At 36.0% G+C, this 20,093-nt stretch overlaps 1 protein-coding gene across 4 annotated transcripts in view; it reads right to left on the bottom strand.

The window, feature by feature from the left end:
* Positions 1-5,416: 5,416 nt before the first annotated feature.
* LOC127834437 (leucine-rich repeat-containing protein 63-like) overlaps positions 5,417-20,093 on the bottom strand; it is a 21,431-nt gene continuing 6,754 nt past the window's right edge. For 3 of the 4 annotated variants that reach the window (XM_052360278.1, XM_052360277.1, XM_052360276.1), the window contains 10 exons: positions 19,163-19,245; positions 18,664-18,699; positions 16,441-16,529; positions 15,078-15,163; positions 13,263-13,346; positions 13,002-13,153; positions 11,117-11,200; positions 7,737-7,881; positions 7,363-7,457; positions 5,417-7,098 (listed from right to left, as the gene is read on the bottom strand). In XM_052360278.1, coding sequence (XP_052216238.1) covers positions 6,900-7,098; positions 7,363-7,457; positions 7,737-7,881; positions 11,117-11,200; positions 13,002-13,153; positions 13,263-13,346; positions 15,078-15,163; positions 16,441-16,529; positions 18,664-18,699; positions 19,163-19,245 — 1,053 coding nt within the window. In that variant the 3' untranslated portion in view covers positions 5,417-6,899. The remainder of the gene's footprint in view (positions 7,099-7,362; positions 7,458-7,736; positions 7,882-11,116; positions 11,201-13,001; positions 13,154-13,262; positions 13,347-15,077; positions 15,164-16,440; positions 16,530-18,663; positions 18,700-19,162; positions 19,246-20,093) is intronic. The other variant, XM_052360279.1, reaches the window with a different exon arrangement.

Genomic DNA, 20,093 nt, shown 5'->3' with positions numbered 1-20,093 from the left:
ATACGATTTATTAACATTTGATTTAGAAGCAGTTTTCTTTCAATATATTCAAGTTAAAGTTTTAGTGCCGCGTCATGCGAAAATGTGTCCTATGGCGTAGGCGGCCAGCGTACCTCATGCCTTGCTTGCACAATTGCCCAACCTGAGCTTCTCTGGCCGCATACGACATAAGACCCATTTTCGCATGAAGTGGGTCTTAGAAAATCATTTTTTGTCTTGTAAATAGAACATCTTACCAAGATGCTCTTCGATAGAATATTTAAGTCAGACTGTGTTATTTATAGCACATTGGCGAATGTATGTAGCCTTTTCTGGCTGATAGGAACGATTTCCAGGCTGACCGCCAACGTCACACAATGATATGTAAACGATATTCCTCATCGTTATGACAATATTCCATTTTGGTACTTTTTTCTCACAGTGCATTTCCTACCCGTAGTGATTTTATATCTTGATAGGAACACTAAGTTATCAACATACGTGCTTATCAACAGTCCATTCGGTTTTCACCTTACGATTAACTAACCGAGAACTTACACTGAAATTCGAAATGGCTTTTAATGCGTAAATGAAAACGGGTGTCTATGTGTCGTATGAACACACGAGAGCATCCCGGTTACATCCATCATATAAGCGGAAAAGACGCGGTAATGTGGTATGAAAAATTCGGATGTATTTCGGAAATTTCCCAATATTCTATAGGCTGTTCAGTGTAGGTGAGAAGCTGGATTTAACAGCTATGCTTAGAAAATATCTGTAAAAAATTGGTATCTGTAAAAAGAATAATGTTCACAAGAAAGGTGAATTAAGATCAAATAAACATGTTTAACAATTTATATAACGTAAAGACTTGATAAGTCGGATAAGGACGCAAAACTCCTATAATTGAATAAAAGTTTTGTCTTCTGACATACCATTGCTTGTGTCTATGAGTGCATCATAAATGTATTAATTAGATTCGATAGTGGACATATTGTGTGCTTTAACTTCGATGTGTTATTAACCATCTGTCGTTCATTTATTTGAAATTAAACTAAAACAGTGTATTTTGTATGATCGGCAAATGTATGATAATAAGAATACGTTTATATACGGGTCAAATATCAGTGCATTCCCAAAACTGTATGAACTAAAACACATCTGTTCGAAGAAGACACGCGTCAAAAGGTTTGACACATTTGTACGTTGATTCGTGTTGATATGATTGGCATGTATGTGTATACTTGTTTTTATTTGTTAAATTAAATACCGAGTATAGAAAGCACAGACTCTGGCGTCAAATCTCGTAATGTATCGTTTGGACCCTTCTTCCTTTTATGAAGCATTCTTCTAAGTACTGTGCTAACTTTCGATAAACGTTAATCAATCTGAACATCATCTCAGGGAAATGAGAGTACTAACGTCTTGCTTAAATTATATGAACAACTGATTTTTCATTAATCTCTAAAATACATGTAGCCAAAGTTTTGGATGAATTCTATCAAATAAGGAAATGCAATCATTCGAGTCTTCTGGTGGTCAATTTATCACGGTTGCTAGGTGAACATACTCGCTACGCCACAGCGACCTATACACTGTCTATATAATAATTGCTTAATATTCAGTTTTGCCTAAACTCATCACATATTTCTTAAAATTGTATCACCAATTTTCAAGTAAAGTTGAAATCCTAAAAAAATGAAGCATGCTAAACTTAACTTGACGTGGTAAATTACGCTTTTAGGCAAACTTATTCAGAAATATAATTTTATTATGTTTAATAAGTCGTAAAGAGTGTTGTTGAAAATACAAAAGCAACGCAACGATACTAACAAATAAACAACGACACAAGGCATTGTCTCACTAAGTTGAAATAAGAGAAATTGCAAAGACAATTGAAATTTTTTGGTCATTTTTAAATGTCGAACGCGATACACAATGTTCAACTCGACACGCCAGTACAGTTACAACGACAGTAACTTGCGAATATATTGCGTTGCGTTCCAAAGCATGGAATGTCGCAATCTCCACGCAGAGTTGTCGTTCCTTGCTATCACATACAACTCTGCGTAAGGCTCAGCACGCCATTTTGTCTACCAAATAGCTAAAACCGAACAAACGCATTCAATGTATATTTAAGATCGCATGCATTAAATTAAGAAATATGACTTTTAAATGTACGATAATTCGTGCAAAAACTTGCGAGTTTTAATGCAACTCTTTGGAACTATTTTATCGCCCATTTACGCAGATGGAATCATTCCATGCACTTCACAAATGTAAACAATTGAACATACTTTTTTATTGAGTGACGTTAGGAATTGCTTCGACGTGTGTATGTATGTTGGTTTCTTAACATAAAAAAACATAACAATTTTATATAAGGGGGCAGGGGATATATTTTTGACCAAATTTCGAGTTCCGAAAGGCTGCAAACAGTCAAATTCATTTCATCAAAACAAAAAGTGACACAAGAAAGTCTTTTTGTGTCAGTGTCATAACATAGGCAACATACATTGAAAATACAGTCAAACACAAGGCTGGTTTCTTCACTTGTGAAACTATGGCCCTTGATCTTTCCCCCCACCCACCTCATTTTTAATGAAAATTTGACCCATTTCATGGCATGCACAGTACATTCAAACAGAATGCAATCCTAGTTTTGGCTACATAACTCATTAATTTCATCCCTGTGCTGTGTTTATTCACATAGAAAAGTGTCTCCCATACGTTTAGATTTTTCACAATTTACCTCCAAAGTTCTTTTCTGTTTCTGCAGCGTGAAATATTGACTTCCGCCAAAAGTGAAAACCTCCTTTTTGAAGATTTAACATTTACTTGCTAGGGAGCTGTCACGAGTTTCAATGTTTTTTTCCAAAATTTTGAGACATTCTTTCTCAAACCTAACACAAGAAATACATCTTGTAAATACCCAATTGATTTTTAAAGACCATAGGTTACCCCTACCCTAAAGATATGTAATTTTCATGGACCCCCCTTTCACTGATATATCCCCTGCCACCTAATAATGAATTAAGACTGATATAAGATATCATGGTATGAGATGGTTTTCTTTAATGCAGTTAATGCAATGTAACCGTCGTACAAGAGATTGTTTAGTATATTGTAACCTCAATGATGAACGCTTGGAATGATCATGACATGAATGAGACGCTTTCATAACAATAGTCCGTTCTGAGCCCAACACAGAGGTGAATGTAATGTGACCGTCGTGCAAGAGATTGGGAATGTCGTGGTGTGGTGTATCGTTGGTCATGTTCGTGTTTTGCATGGAATGGCGTGGTGTGGTGTATCGTTGGTCATGTTTGTGTATTGCATCGAAAGTCGTGGTGTGGAGTATCGTTGGTCATGTTTGTGTATTGCATGGAATGTCGTTGTGTGGTGTATGGTTGGTCATGTTCGTGTATTGCATGGAATGTCGTGGTGTGGTGTATCGTTGGTCATGTTCGTGTAGTGCATCGAAAGTCGTGGTGTATCGTTGGTCATGTTCGTGTACTGCATCGAATGTCGTGGTGTAGTGTATCGTTGGTCACGTTCGTGTATTGCATCGAATGTCGTGGTGTGATGTATCGTTTGTCATGTTCGTGTATTGCATGGAATGTCGTGATGTGGTGTATCGTTGGTCATGTTCGTGTATTGCATCGAAAGTCGTGGTGTATCGTTGGTCATGTTCGTGTACTGCATCGAATGTCGTGGTGTGGTGTATCGTGGGTCACGTTCGTGTATTGCATGGAATGTCGTTGTGTTATGTATCGTTGGTCATGTTCCTGTATTGCTTCTGTAGTGAAATAAGGTCACTTCCAACAGCCTTGCTGTTGGGCTAGCTCTTTAGCGACGTGGTTAAAGTGTCTGACTACCACTCTGGAGGTCGTGGGTTCAATCCCCGGCCTGAGCTCAGTTTTGTCACATTAATGGCGACGAGGTAAAAAAGAACTGTGAATGCGGGAATGGGACTTAGCTGTTTGATGGTTTCTTGGAAGGCCATGGGGATGCAAGACATGCTGTAGCGGGCGTGTCTAGGCCTTGAAATATTAAAAGGGGAAGGAGTGTAGTGAAATAAGGTCACCGCTGTTGGGCTAGCTCTTTAGCGACGTGGTTAAAGTGTCTGAATACCACTATGGAGGTCGTGGGTTCAATCCCCGGCCTGAGCTCAGTATTTTCACATTACATCAAAAGTCGTGGTGTATCAATGGTCATGTTCATGTATTGCATTGAATGTTGTGTTTCGCTTTCTAAGATTGTGAAGATAACAATCACTTTAAGCAGGGTTTTCTCCACAACAGTCAGGCTCTGGGTAAAGACCCAAGTGATACCTGGCAGTTCTTGATATGTTTACTAGATAGAAATACATAAGCAAAAGAGCAAACAATAACTGACCCACAGCCACCTGGTCAATGTTAATGTTTTTGTGTGATCTCTGTGTTGAGTCGATAAAATAAATGGAAATTGTGCAAACATCAAATGCATTCTTCAGTACCCAAGTTGATGCCAAGGTGTTACGCGCTTATCAATGGTTTGCACGGCAGCAAGTCATATCGGCCACTAATAATACCTACCTAAAACAAGTCAAACTGACCTAATTTTGTGAGAAATAAAGTTAGTCAAACATGCCACACATGCCAATATTTTGACATATCTGTTTCACAATTAAATGCATAAGAATTGAAAATTGTACACACCTCATGTATAAACAATACACTATATACATGTACTGACATAGTTGGTTATTGTGCAATGTGGCGCATTATGGGTGATTTATAGGATTTAGAAAAGTATATTAAGAATGTTTTAAGAATGGATATGTGTGTGTTAAATTCAAATTATTCGTTGACATACAATCATAGGTAGTTTACTCATTTCATTGGATAAAATATGAGTGTTGATGACAGGTGAATCTACTGTTTGCCAATAGCACAGTACACCAATGAAACAATTACATGTGATGCCTGCAAAAGATGGCAGGCACACATAATGTTGTTACCTCTTTTTGGTTTCACGTTAGTAATACAACTTTACACTCTGAAGTTAATGTGTCTATTGAATAAACGGAGTGTGCAATATTTATATAACTTTAACTAACAAAATACGATCATTGACATGCTGGTATATTTTATGAATAAAGAAATAAAACAAGTCTATTTCAATCTCAATACAAAAACATGACATGTTGAGAATCAATTTCTTTTGCAGAAGGTTGAAAATGGTTGTGATTGGTGAATATTAACTATATATGTTAGAACTTATATAACACTTAATCAAATTCACTCACAGTACTTAAAGTTGGTACATTACTAAGTTACATCATGATATATTACTGCTATTTCCACACCCCAATTAAACAGGCTTTAATACTTGTTTTTGTGTGTGCAACTTTCAACAAAACATGTGGCTATGCGAAATAGAAAAGGATCAGCCAAACCTCTTTAAATTTATTTTTATAATTTCCATTTGCGAAAAACACGTGTTAAAACAATCTTATATATTATTAATACAGAAAATAGAAAAGGAATACAGAAAACGTACTATCACAATATCAAATGCAGCACAAGCAATACCAAGCTTGAAAACAACAAGAGATGTGTTAGTCAGAAACACAATGCTCCCTATTGCGCCGCTTTGAAGCCATATATTTAACCTTTGACCTTGAAGGATGACCTTGACCTTTCACCACTCAAAATGTGCAGCTCTATGAGATACACATGCATGCCAAATATCAAGTTGTTATCTTCAATATTGCAAAAGTTATTGCAAAACTTTAACCAAGGTTAAAGTTTTAGGTTAAAGTTTTGGGACAGAATGACAGACAGACAGACAGGCCAAAAACAATATACCCCCGATCATTTGATCCGGGGGGCATAAAAATGTCTGCAACAAAGCAGGACTGTATATTTTGTTAATAATAGTAAAAATACAATCTCATTAACAGTTTAAAACTGAAACATCAACAAGAGCTGATAGAAGACAGAGAGCCTCAACGTCTAGCAGTTGTAAGTGGCAATGTTTCTTACACCTTACACCTGTATAGAAACCTACTAAAAATAACCATTTTCAATGATAGTCAATGTTAATTATGAGTCAATGTTCTGTCTCCCATACAAAATGTTGATTAAGACTCAATGTTCTGTCTCCAATACACCATGTTCATTAAGACTCAATGTTCTGTCTCCAACAAACAATGTTCATTAAGACTCAATGTTCTGTCTCCCATACACAATGTTCATTAAGACACAATGTTCTGTCTCCTATACACAATGTGCATGAAGACTCAATGTTCTGTCTCCCATACATAACGTTCATTATAAGCAATGGTCTGTCTCCCATACACAATGTTCATAAGGAGTCAATGTTCTCTCCAATACACAATGTTCATTAGGATCCATGTATTGACTCCCATACACAATGTTCATTAGGAGTCAATGTTCTGTCTCCCATACTCGATGTTCATTAAGACTTAATGTTCTGTCTCCCATACACAATGTTCATTAAGACCCAATGTTCTGTCTCCCATACACAATGTTCATTAAGACTCAATGTTCTGTCTCCCATACACAATGTTCATTAAGAGTCAATCTTCTGTCTCCCATACACAATATGCATTAAGACTCATTGTTCTGTCTCCCATACACAATGTTCATTAAGAGTCAATGTTCCGTCTCCCATACATAATGTTCATTATATGCAATGTTCTGTCTCCCATACACAATGTTCATAAGGAGTCAATGTTTTCTCTCCATTACACAATGTTTATTAGGAGTCAATGTATTGACTCCTATACACAATGTTCATTAGGAGTCAATGTTCTGTCTCCCACAAACAATGTTCATTAAGACTCAATGTTCTGTCTCCCATACACAATGTTCATTAAGACTCTATGTTCTGTCTCCCATACACAATGTTCATTAAGACTCGATGTTCTGTCTTCCATACAGGATGTCACTGAGTGTCTCCTTGCTACTGCGGAAGTCTTGCAGGCACTGTGGGGAGCACGCACTAAACATGAACGGCAGATTTTTTATGCCAAACAGCTGGGTGACTGGCCGTATGATCCTCAGGCCTGGACCAAACATGAACCCATTACAGCAGTCACATCTCACACGCCTGCAATAAAACAGGGGCTGTGAGTTATAAAAAAATTATAAGATTTAAATCTGAAATCTAGAAACTCTTAATAAAGGAAGATAATGTTTTGTGCTTATGAACGTAGAGGGGATAGATCTATATGTGTATATTCATTTAATATTAAAAAACCTGTGATCAAAGTGCACAAACATCAAGTTCATCATCTCATCATCTTAAAATTATGGTTACTTTTATATTTGATGTAATATAAAGGGTGGGCAACATAAAACTAATATTACTTACTTTGCAAAAAGCCTCTGTACAGATTCTGGTAACTGTCCTGGTGACTTGCCCAGCTCTGACCTGGCTATAGTGTATAAGGTCATGTCAGCCAATCGCTGAAAAATAGCACTGCATGTTCAGTGATCAGGTCATCTTTACTACTGAGAGTTTGAAATAATCAATAGTGTTCACACAGCACAAGATAAGTATTCAACATGAGAATTTGCAGGAAACCTTTGTTTTTAAACACTGAATTAACTATTGATGTATTTGAAGTTTCTTGTAGATATTGAAAACAAAATATATTATGAATGCAGATCTTTACTTGGATGAGTGTTGATTTCACATGTATATATATGTATACTATTCCCACTTCAAAATAACTCTCCAACTACCTGTGGTTCATTGTGGGTGTTTTCATGCCAGAACAGGGGATGCATGAAGTTATTTTTCACGTTGAGTCTATCAAGATCCAGGCGCAGAGCACCAGACGGCATGGCAGGCAACTGGTTACCCTCCATGTTCAACTCTCGCAAGGACCTAGACATGAATGAGTCATGGCATAAGTGGACGTATATATCACTTTAGTGACCAACACATAAATGATTCATAGCATTAGTGGACTTATATATCACTATAGTGACCAACACATAAATGATTCATAGCATTAGTGGACTTATATATCAATATAGTGACCAACACATAAATGAGTTATGGCATTAATGGATGCATGAAGTTATTTTTCATGTTGAGTCTATCAAGATCCAGGCGCAGAGCACCAGACGGCATGGCAGGCAACTGGTTACCCTCCATGTTCAACTCTCGCAAGGACCTACACATGAATGAGTCATGGCATAAGTGGACGTATATATCAATATAGTGACCAACACATTAATAACTCATATCATTAGTGGACTTGTATATCACTATAGTGACCAACACATGCACGAGTTATAACATTAGTGAACTTATATATCACTATAGTGACCAACACAATAATGAGTCATAGCATTAGTGGACTTATATATCACTATAGTGACCAACACATTAATAACTCATATCATTAGTGGACTTATATATCACTATAGTGACCAACACATGCATGAGTTATAACATTAGTAAACTTATATATCAATATAGTGACCAACACATTAATGAGTAATGGCATTAATGGACTTACATATCACTATAGTGACCAACACATTAATAACTCATATCATTAGTGGACTTATATATCACTATAGTGACCAACACATGCACAAGTTATGACATTAATGAACTTATATATCACTATAGTGACCAACACAATAATGAGTCACAGCATTAGTGGACATATATATCACTAAAGTGACCAACACATTAATAACTCATATCATTAGTGGACTTATATATCACTATAGTGACCAACACATGCATGAGTTATAACATTAGTGAACTTATATATCACTATAGTGACCAACATATTAATGAGTAATGGCATTAGTGGACTTATATATCACTATAGTGACCAACACATTTGTGAGTCATATCATTAGTGGACTTATATATCACTATAGTGACCAACACATGCATGAGTTATAACATTAGTGAACTTATATATCACTATAGTGACCAACACATTTATGAGTCATAGCATTAGTGGACATATATATCACTATAGTGACCAACACATAAATGAGTCATATCATTAGTGGACTTATATATCACTATAGTGACCAACACATTAATGAGTCATGGCATTAGTGGACTTATATATCACTATAGCGACCAACACATTTATGAGTCATGGCATTAGTGGACTTATATATCACTTTAGTGACCAACACATAAATGATTCATAGCATTAGTGGACTTATATATCACTATAGTGACCAACACATAAATGATTCATAGCATTAGTGGACTTATATATCAATATAGTGACCAACACATAAATGAGTTATGGCATTAATGGATGCATGAAGTTATTTTTCACGTTGAGTCTATCAAGATCCAGGCGCAGAGCACCAGACGGCATGGCAGGCAACTGGTTACCCTCCATGTTCAACTCTCGCAAGGACCTACACATGAATGAGTCATGGCATAAGTGGACATATATATCAATATAGTGACCAACACATTAATAACTCATATCATTAGTGGACTTGTATATCACTATAGTGACCAACACATGCACGAGTTATAACATTAGTGAACTTATATATCACTATAGTGACCAACACAATAATGAGTCATAGCATTAGTGGACTTATATATCACTATAGTGACCAACACATTAATAACTCATATCATTAGTGGACTTATATATCACTATAGTGACCAACACATGCATGAGTTATAACATTAGTGAACTTATATATCAATATAGTGACCAACACATTAATGAGTAATGGCATTAATGGACTTACATATCACTATAGTGACCAACACATTAATAACTCATATCATTAGTGGACTTATATATCACTATAGTGACCAACACATGCACAAGTTATGACATTAATGAACTTATATATCACTATAGTGACCAACACAATAATGAGTCACAGCATTAGTGGACATATATATCACTAAAGTGACCAACACATTAATAACTCATATCATTAGTGGACTTATATATCACTATAGTGACCAACACATGCATGAGTTATAACATTAGTGAACTTATATATCACTATAGTGACCAACATATTAATGAGTAATGGCATTAGTGGACTTATATATCACTATAGTGACCAACACATTTGTGAGTCATATCATTAGTGGACTTATATATCACTATAGTGACCAACACATGCATGAGTTATAACATTAGTGAACTTATATATCACTATAGTGACCAACACATTTATGAGTCATGGCATTAGTGGACATATATATCACTATAGTGACCAACACATAAATGAGTCATATCATTAGTGGACTTATATATCACTATAGTGACCAACACATTAATGAGTCATGGCATTAGTGGACTTATATATCACTATAGCGACCAACACATTTATGAGTCATGGCCTTAGTGGACTTATATATCACTATAGTGACCAACACATTAATGAGTCATAGCATTAGTGGACTTATATATCACTATAGCGACCAACACATTTATGAGTCATGGCATTAGTGGTTGTATATATCACTATAGTGACACCCATTAATGAGACATAGCATTAGTGGACTTCTGTATCACTATAGTGACCAACACATTTATGAGTCATGGCATTAGTGGACTTATATATCACTATAGTGACCAACACATAATTATTCATGGCATCATAAGTGGACTTACATATCACTGAGTGATACAATAAGTGGACTAACATATTGCTATAGTGACCAACAAATTCACAAATGATAGCATTAGTGGATCTACCAGTTACACATCATTTTGGTGACCAAAACAAACATGAATGACAAGACTTGTGGACTTATGTTTATATTATATATGTATACACATATCTAAGGAACCTGTGCAGCGGACAAATCAAAGACTTGTCTCAAATAATGGACTTGTCTCAAATAAAAAGCTTGTCTCAAATTAAGGACTTGTCTTGATCTCAAATAAAGGACTGGTCTCAAATAAAGGACTTAATTTTAAAATTAATAAGTTTTATTTTCTAGTAGATATATATCTAGAATTGTTTATTATTATTTATCAAAAGGTCAACTTCAGCTTTCCAACATAAGTGCAGTTCTTGGTTCCTTCATCAACTATCTACCACAAACTGCAAGGGTATGTGACTGCTGTGTGAGCCCCTTGTGGTGTACCTACTGTAGTTGTGAAATCTCATTCTGTATGAAGGTGATCCTGTTGTAGGAGATATCCAGGTACTCCAGATGCTCCAGGGTGAACAGTCTGCAAGTACACAACGCATACTGTCACCTAGACACCCACAGGCTATACAGTCAAGAAATATCAGATCTGACACAAGGTATATTCCATAACAGGAATTTGTATGTAAGGTCAGCCTCTGGTGCGCTGACTGACATATTTCATTAGGGAGTTAAACAAGGGCTGTTTGTAAAACATGCATGCACCCCATATGGACTGTCAGTTGTAGTAGCAGCCATTGTGTGAATACGTTTTTTGTCACTGTGACCTTGACCTTTGACCTAGTGACCTGAAAATCAATAGGGGTCATCTGCCAGTCATGATCAATGTACCTATGAAGTTTCATGATCCTAGGCGTAAGCTTTCTTGAGTTATCATCCGGAAACCATCTGGTGGACAGACGGAGACCCCACCACAACAGTACATAATATAATCTGCAAATGTGGTCCTAAACTGCATCTAAGAATGAGTCACTGTGACCTTGACCTTTGACCTAGTGACCTCAAAATCTATAGGGGTCATCTGCCAGTCATGATCAATGTACCTATGAAGTTTCATGATCCTAGGCGTAAGGGTTCTTGAGTTATCATCCGGAAACCATCTGGTGGACGGACAGAGACCCCACCACAACAGTACATAATATAATCTGCAAATGTGGTCCTAAACTGCATCCAAGAATGAGTCACTGTGACCTTGACCTTTGACCTAGTGACCTCAAAATCAATAGGGGTCATCTGCCAGTCATGATCAATGTACCTATTAAGTTTCATGATCCTATGCATAAGCGTTCTTGAGTTATCATCAGGAAACCATCTGGTGGACAGACAGACCGACCGACCTACCGACATGTGCAAAACAATATACCCTCTCTTCTTCGAAGGGGGGCATAATAAGTATATGGTATGAAAAGATAATTAGTGTCTTATCTTTTTGTCACACAATTTTCCGTCACGGAAAAAAAAGATTTTGTAACAAATCCTAAAAGCTGTTTACTGACAACATATTTCGACATCAACAAAGTTATTTCACCAAAATAATGCTATTGCTAAGTTTAAGGCAAATTAACACAGGAATAGTTGGTTTACTAAGTGTTAACATTTTATCTTGTATATCTATACATCATGCTGATAACTTATTTGAAGTTTCAATTAGATCACATGATAAATATAGAAGAAATGTGCTCCAATAACTTATACTATTGTTTCATCCCCATGGCTCAGTTCAAGTGCAAGAAAAGGAATAAAAGGATAACTTCACACACAAATTAAATACTGCACTTCTTCACTTGATGGTGATGACATGTTTGAAGTTTCAATTTAATCGCTTGAGCAATGTTGAGGAAGTTTCACAAATGTAAATTTGTATTATGCCTATTGCTAAGTCACTGCATGTGAAAATTATGTCTTTCACATCGACACTTCATGCTTGTTTTAAGTCTAAATTGAATCAATTGCGACATGTATAAGTACCGTTAGTTTGTTTCACAAACTTGTATGAAAATTGTATGCAACCACAACTGCAATGTCCAGCTAATATTATATCTAATTGGCAGTGACTGACTGGTGACTGCCATCTAAGGTAACATACATGTAACTAATTTGAAAAGATTGAAAAGTGTCTGTATTGTAAAGAAAAATATTTAAATGGTAATGACTTAACATTGACTGCCATGTCCAAGTAACATATCTAATTGGTAGAGACTGAATGGTGACTGCAATCTAAGGTAACATATCTAATTGGTAGAGATTGAACCATGTCTGTAATGTAAAGTAGCATACTTAAATGGTAATGACTTAACAATGACTGCAATGTCCAGCTAATATACCTAATTGGTAGAGACTGAATCATGCAGAAGGAGACAACCAGTGTTCTCAGATTCTTGAGCCTGTGTATGTCTGCAGGCAGGTCTGTGAGGGGATTGTTGCGCAGCTTCAATATCTGCAGCTGGCTTATGCCAAGTACTGCGGCTGGGAATGTCTGAAATACAGGGGCTCTTTTGCATCATCACATAAACTTGAACAAGTCACAAGCACCAATGAAACATATGCTTATAATAAACAGCCCCTATTCAAGGCAATGTACTCACAGTGAAATCATTGAACGACAAGTTCAGGTACACCAGATTCCTCACCAGCGGGGAAATATCAGGCATTTCACAGATGAAGTGGGCCTGAAATGTAAATGTATTGTTTGTTAACTAAAGAGATGATAATCATAGAATTGCTCCAGGATATAGTTTATGTGTGAACCACAATCATCAATGTATGAATCAAAATAATGTTAATGAACTATTATCAGAAGATGTTTCCAAAACTGACAATTTGGTGGGCACTTTTTTGATAAGGAACAGTTGAGGAAGAAAATATCCATTCATGGTGCCCACTTTGATGGCTATTGTCGACCATGATGTCAACATCACAAAAATGATGAGAGTTTTTACTATTTGTCAATAGATAAAGATTTGTCTTGAACCCTATTACTAAATGGACGCTTTATTGAGAAGTAATAAGTTAATTTATTGACAAGTAAATTTATGTTATTCAATTTCTGAAGCAAATTACCATTTTAACCACTTTACTTCTGGCATTTTTTCCTCTGGCATTTTTACCGCACATCAAGAACCCTCAGTATTGAAGGGCAATATTTGTACTTTGAGACTGAAAGCCTACTCTGTGTATTGAAGGGCAATATTTGTACTTTGAGACTGAAAGCCTACTCTGTGTATTGAAGGGCAATATTTGTACTTTAAGACTGAAAGCCCGCTCTGTGTATTGAAGGGCAATAGTTGTACTTTAAGACTGAAAGCCTACTCTGTGTATTGAAGGGCAATAGTTGTACTTTAAGACTGAAAGCCCACCGTTTGTTGAAGGGCAATATTAGTACTTCAAGACTGAAAGCCCACTCTGTGCGTTGAAGGGCAATATTTGTACTTTGAGACTGAAAGCCCACCGTGTGTTGAAGGGCAATATTTGTACTTTCAGACTTAAAGCCAGTCCTATGTATTGAAGGGCAATACTTGTACTTTTAGACTGGAAGCCTACTCTGTGTATTGAAGGGCAATATTTGTACTTTGAGACTGAAAGGCCACCCTGTGTGTTGAAGGGCAATATTTGTACTTTGAGACTGAAAGACCACCCTGTGTGTTGAAGGGCAATATTTGTACTTTGAGACTGACAGCCCACCCTGTGTGTTGAAGGGCAATAGTTGTACTTTAAGACTGAAAGCCCACCGTGTGTTGAAGGGCAATATTTGTACTTTGAGACTGAAAGCCTACTCTGTGTGTTGAAGGGCAATATTTGTACTTAGAGACTGAAAACCTACTCTGTGTATTGAAGGGCAATATTTGTACTTTGAGACTGAAAGCCCACTCTGTGTATTGAAGGGCATTATTTGTACTTTGAGACTAAAAGCCCACTCTGTGTATTGAAGGGCAATATTTGTACTTTGAGACTGAAAGCCCACTCTGTGTATTGAAGGGCAATATTTGTACTTTGAGACTGAAAGCCCACTCTGTGTATTGAAGGACAATACTTGTACTTTGAGACTGAAAGCTTACTCTGTGTGTTGAAGGGCAATATTTGTACTTTGAGACTGAAAGCCCACTCTGTGTGTTGAAGGGCAATATTTGTACTTTGAGACTGACAGCCTACTCTGTGTATTGAAGGGCAATATTTGTACTTAGAGACTGAAAACCTACTCTGTGTATTGAAGGGCAATATTTGTACTTTGAGACTGAAAGCCCACTCTGTGTATTGAAGGGCAATATTTGTACTTTGAGACTGAAAGCCCACTCTGTGTATTGAAGGGCAATATTTGTACTTTGAGACTGACAGCCCTACCTGTGTGTTGAAGGCAAAATATGCGTACCATAAGACTAGATGTTGAAGGGCAATATGTGTACCTTGAGACTGAGAGCCTTGCCACCCTGTATCAGCGAGTCCAGGATAGCGATCTCTGATGGAGATATGATACCATCTTCCTGGGAGGCTGAAATCAACAAACAATGCTTCCCAATAATCAGCGCAATATATTTCACTTTTGATAGAATCCTGAACATGCATATTAAAAACTTATATTTATTATAAACAGATCATAGCATTCAATTCAAACAAGAATGCCCTGCCCCCTGGTGGCCATTTTCTTCAAGCAACTATAACCATTTTCACACTCCCCCAAGATATCATTGGGACAAATCTTCTGACCAAGTTCATGATGATCAGACAATAAATGTGGCCTCAAGAGTGTTAACAAAGTTTTACTATAGCCATATATGAAAAAAAGGCCCCGCCCCCTGGCATCCATGTTTTTCAACCAACTGGAACCATTTTTGAACTCGTCGAAGATATCATTGGCACAAATCTTCTGACCAAATTTTATGAAGATCAAACAACAAAAACATGCCTCTAGAGTGTTAACAAGGTTTTACTTTAGCCATATAAGAAAAAATGCCCCCCCCCCATGGTACTCATGTTTTACAACCAACCAAAGCCATTTTCAAACCTGTCAAAGATATCATTGGGACAAATCTTCTGACCAAGTTTTATGAAGATCGGACAATAAATGTGGCTTCAAGAGTGTTAACAAGGTTACCAAAGCCATTTGTAGCTATATAAGGAAAAATGTCCCGACCTCTGGCCGCCATGTTTTTTCAACCAACCCGAACCATTTAAGAACTCGTCCAAGATATAATTAGGACAAATCTTCTGACCAACTTTTACAATTATCAGACAATAAATGTTTCCTCTAGAGTGTTAACAAGGTTTTACTTAGACATATAAGGAAAAATGCCCCGCCCCTTGGCATCCATGTTTTTCAACCAACCGAAACCATTTTCAAATTTGTTAAAGATATAATTGGGACAAATCTTCTGACCAAATTAATTGAAGATCCCACAAACAATGTGGCCTCTAGAGCGTTAAAAAGGCAAATGTTGAAGCCGCACAACGCACATAAGGCGATCACAATAGCTCATCATGAGCACATTGTGCTCAGGTGAGCTAACAATTAAATAACATTTTTTCAGCTTTAATGTAAACGTCTGTCTTGTTTTGTTTTGAAAACATATCTGCATAATTAACAAAAGTTTAACATTATTTATGCAAACTTATTGGTGCAAAAGAAGCATGACAATATCTTAATCCAGCTTTCCTACAATTAACGGATTTCAAAAGAATATGACACAAGTATTAAACACATTTTTCCGCACACAAACTTTTATCACCTGTAAAAAAGCATCAGTTTATATGCTCATCTACAAAACTTACTGAAAGGAGATTGACTTCGTCCTGCGCCCTGGAAGAACTTGGATCGGGCTGAGTGAAACATTGCGTCTTTGGCAGGCAGCTCAGTTTGTCTGAAATAATATTAGAGAATATCCAAGACTTGTGACACCATAACATTTCACACTAGATCTGGAACCCAAACAATAATGAACATACACGGTCTTAGTCCCATATAAGATTAAAATGGTTTCCCAAATAAAAAACAGCAGCATTTTCCCCATTTACACCATGACCATTCAAGATAGCAATTTAAACATTAACAAGGACAACCAGTATGTTTATCTGTTCAAATAGTTTAACGAGAGATACTACATTTACATTAAATATAAGACATATATATTATTAATTATTGTAAAAACTATATTTGTATAATAAATATAAATTTAAAGTTATGATTACCTATCCTGACTTTGACTTAAATTCAGATTAACAGTTGTAAATCCTATTGAAATAAGTCTATCCTTGTTAGTTCAAAGTGATCAACATACACAAATACTATTAGTTTCCTTCCTGATGTTAAGTTACTTGAAAAATTAAATTTAAATTAACTAAATGTAATAACAGTAAATGTTTAATAAAATTCAATATAACATGGGATAACTGTTAAGTGAATTTGAAAACACTGGTGATCATTTTAGACAAATGAATAAAATAAACACAAAGGGTAAACAGTAATGCTGTGGGCTTTGTAAATAGAACAATCAACATAGTGTGAAAAAATCCAGGCAAAATCTACGGCACTACACACTTAAAGGAAATGTATGTGCAAAATGTACAATCTCTTGATTAAAATTGAAAAAAAACACCTTTGTAAATGGATTTTATGTTTATTTAAATGTAATAGAAAACAAGAACCTAATTTAAATAATTTAAAATAAATAGCTTGTGGTTGTAGTTGTTCACTATTTGCATAGTACTGGGTACTACTGACTCTTCATAATGAAATGTTAAAAAGCCAGATACTCCAACCCACCACCAAACACCATATGTCATGATGGTAGCCAGTGACATGTTATATATTCTAAGCTGAACTAGAGATGTGTTTGTCAGAAACACAATGCCCCCTAATGCGCCGCGTTGATTTCTTTTTTAAATTGACCTTTGACCTTGAAGGATTACCTTGACCTTTCACCACTCAAAATGTGCAGCTCCATGAGATACAAATGCATGCCAAATATTAATATCAATATCAAGTTGCTATCATCAATATTGCAAAAGTTATGACCAAGGTTAAAGTTTTGTGACACATAGAATAGCAGACAGACAGAATGACAGACCAAAAACAATATACCCCCGATCATTCAATCCGGGGGCATAAAAAGGAGCATACATCTGTAAGTTTAAATGAAAAACAAGTATCGTTGGAAACGATGGATGCTCCCCGATGATGCGCTTTGTCAATCTAGGTGTTAATAACCACCTAAAAAAATCTATTATTAGCATTGGTGACCTTGACCTTGAACCCAGTGACCTCAAACCTCATCAAAAGGTAGAGGTCCATGTAAGGTACCTACATGCCAAATATGAAAGAGATCGGTAAAGTAGTGAAGGCCCTATGAGAAACTGTAACAAAAGCGTGACGGAAAATCTATTATTAGCCTCGTCGACCTTGACCTTGAACCCAGTGACCTGAAACCTCATCAAAAGGTAGAGGTCCATGCAAGGTACCTACATGCCAAATATGAAAGAGATCGGTAAAGTATTGAAGGCGCTATGAGAAACGGTAACAAAAGTGTGACGGAAAGAAGTAAGGAAGGAAGGAAGGACAGACTGGCAACTATATGCTCCGCCGAAATTTTATTTCGGGGAGCATAATTATACAAATCCCACAACTTAATATCCTATGTTTAAACAACGCATAAAAATGTATAGGAAAGGACTTCTATGGACAAGGTTGCATCTAACGATCGTAATACAGACAGACATCCACACTTCTCCTCCATTCATAGCTGTGGATAAATTTGCAACCAACTTATCACATTAATTTGCATTAAAAGTATTCCAGATAGTAATAAGGTTACTTTTAAAGTTGACCAGTGAACAACGTAAAATGTTAAATTATTTTTTGATGTTATTACACTTTAATGCTTAAGAAAATTTGTATAAAGCAGATATTGCCTGGATTAATATAATTCATGGAATGTTTGAACTGTAAGAGTCAATAATGCAATGTATACAAGGGGAAAAATGTCACAACTGGCTTACGCAATGTACTCCTTGATTCTAGATTTCTCTCTCGATCTAGTACAAATTGTACAATACATAATTTTAACTAGTGAACCAGTACTGTCACTATAAAATAACATTATGGCTACATGTATTATAAAAATATCACAAGATATATTTATTCAATTATTATTTTTTAAAAATACTTAACAGTTATTTATTGTTGTTTTAAAATGCCAAATATATAGCATGGCAAATTTGGTTTGAGAGATAAGATCTAAAGTTTTAAATGTCCTCTTAAATAAATGTCTAGCCTTACTTACTGCTTGATGACTTGGTTACCATGGTTATTGGTAGGGTACTTACTGGTTTATGACCTGGTTACCATGGTTATTGGTAGCGTACTTACTGCTTGATGACCTGGTTACCATGGTTATTGGTAGGGTACTTACTGCCTGATGACCTGGTTACCATGGTTATTGGTAGGGTACTTACTGCTTGATGACCTGGTTACCATGGTTATTGGTAGGGTACTTACTGCTTGATGACCTGGTTCTGACTGCTGATCTCCACTGTGTCGTCCTCTACCAGGATGATCTCTGTGTGTGGTGCCTGACCAACCTGCAACATATAGCCAACACATACTGTAAAATATATATTTTTTGTTGGACACTCATTTTTAAATTTGTGTTGGTCCCCTCAAACACAAAATCATATGTTCAATGAACATTCAAATGCAAGTCTTATATCAGAAATTATTTTTTTTTTAAAGAGTAGAAATTTAAGATAAAATGAAAATACCAGATTTAAGTCCATGAAATTACATGTCAACAAAAATAAATTAAACTACACTATAATGCATCCCTGTAGGTGATTTTATAACATACACACAACATATGATATAACACAGCCATAGGATGAAAGCATACACCGTAAGGTGACATTGTATGCAGTGATTTTTTTTGCTCAAAATTACCGCCGATTTTCGGCTGCTTCCCAATCGCAAAATTACGCGTTTTTTCCCAAAAAATCTGACCAAATTTCCCCAAAAAACGCCCAATGTCAAATTTTTTTTTTAAGAAAGAAGTCTCTTATGACTCAATTATGATTTTTTAACTCTAGATCTCAACTTTATATTTCAAACATCCTACAAAATATATATCTTTAATTTAGTCCTTTTTGTCGTTAAAAAATGCCCAAATTTGCCACTTTTATTGATTAAAAAAATCCTAATTTTACCAGACTCCTTTTCCCAAAATGGCTAGAAAAACCCCTGAACATGCACTTAAACACAATATTAATTCTGTTAATTATAATCATATTTATTATGCTTAATTTTTCCAAATTTCATGGTTTATCGCGCTATTTTTCCAAATTTCACGGTTTATCGCGCTAATTTTCCCAATTCAAATGGCACAGGCTGTAACAAATAAAAGCAAAACAAATCACTGGTATGTTATAGATAGCAA

Source organism: Dreissena polymorpha, chromosome 6 (assembly GCF_020536995.1).
Source record: "Dreissena polymorpha isolate Duluth1 chromosome 6, UMN_Dpol_1.0, whole genome shotgun sequence".
Classification (NCBI taxonomy): domain Eukaryota; kingdom Metazoa; phylum Mollusca; class Bivalvia; order Myida; family Dreissenidae; genus Dreissena; species Dreissena polymorpha.
The sequence above is the reverse complement of the archived record's forward strand: the minus strand, read 5'-3'. Positions and strand labels throughout refer to the sequence as shown.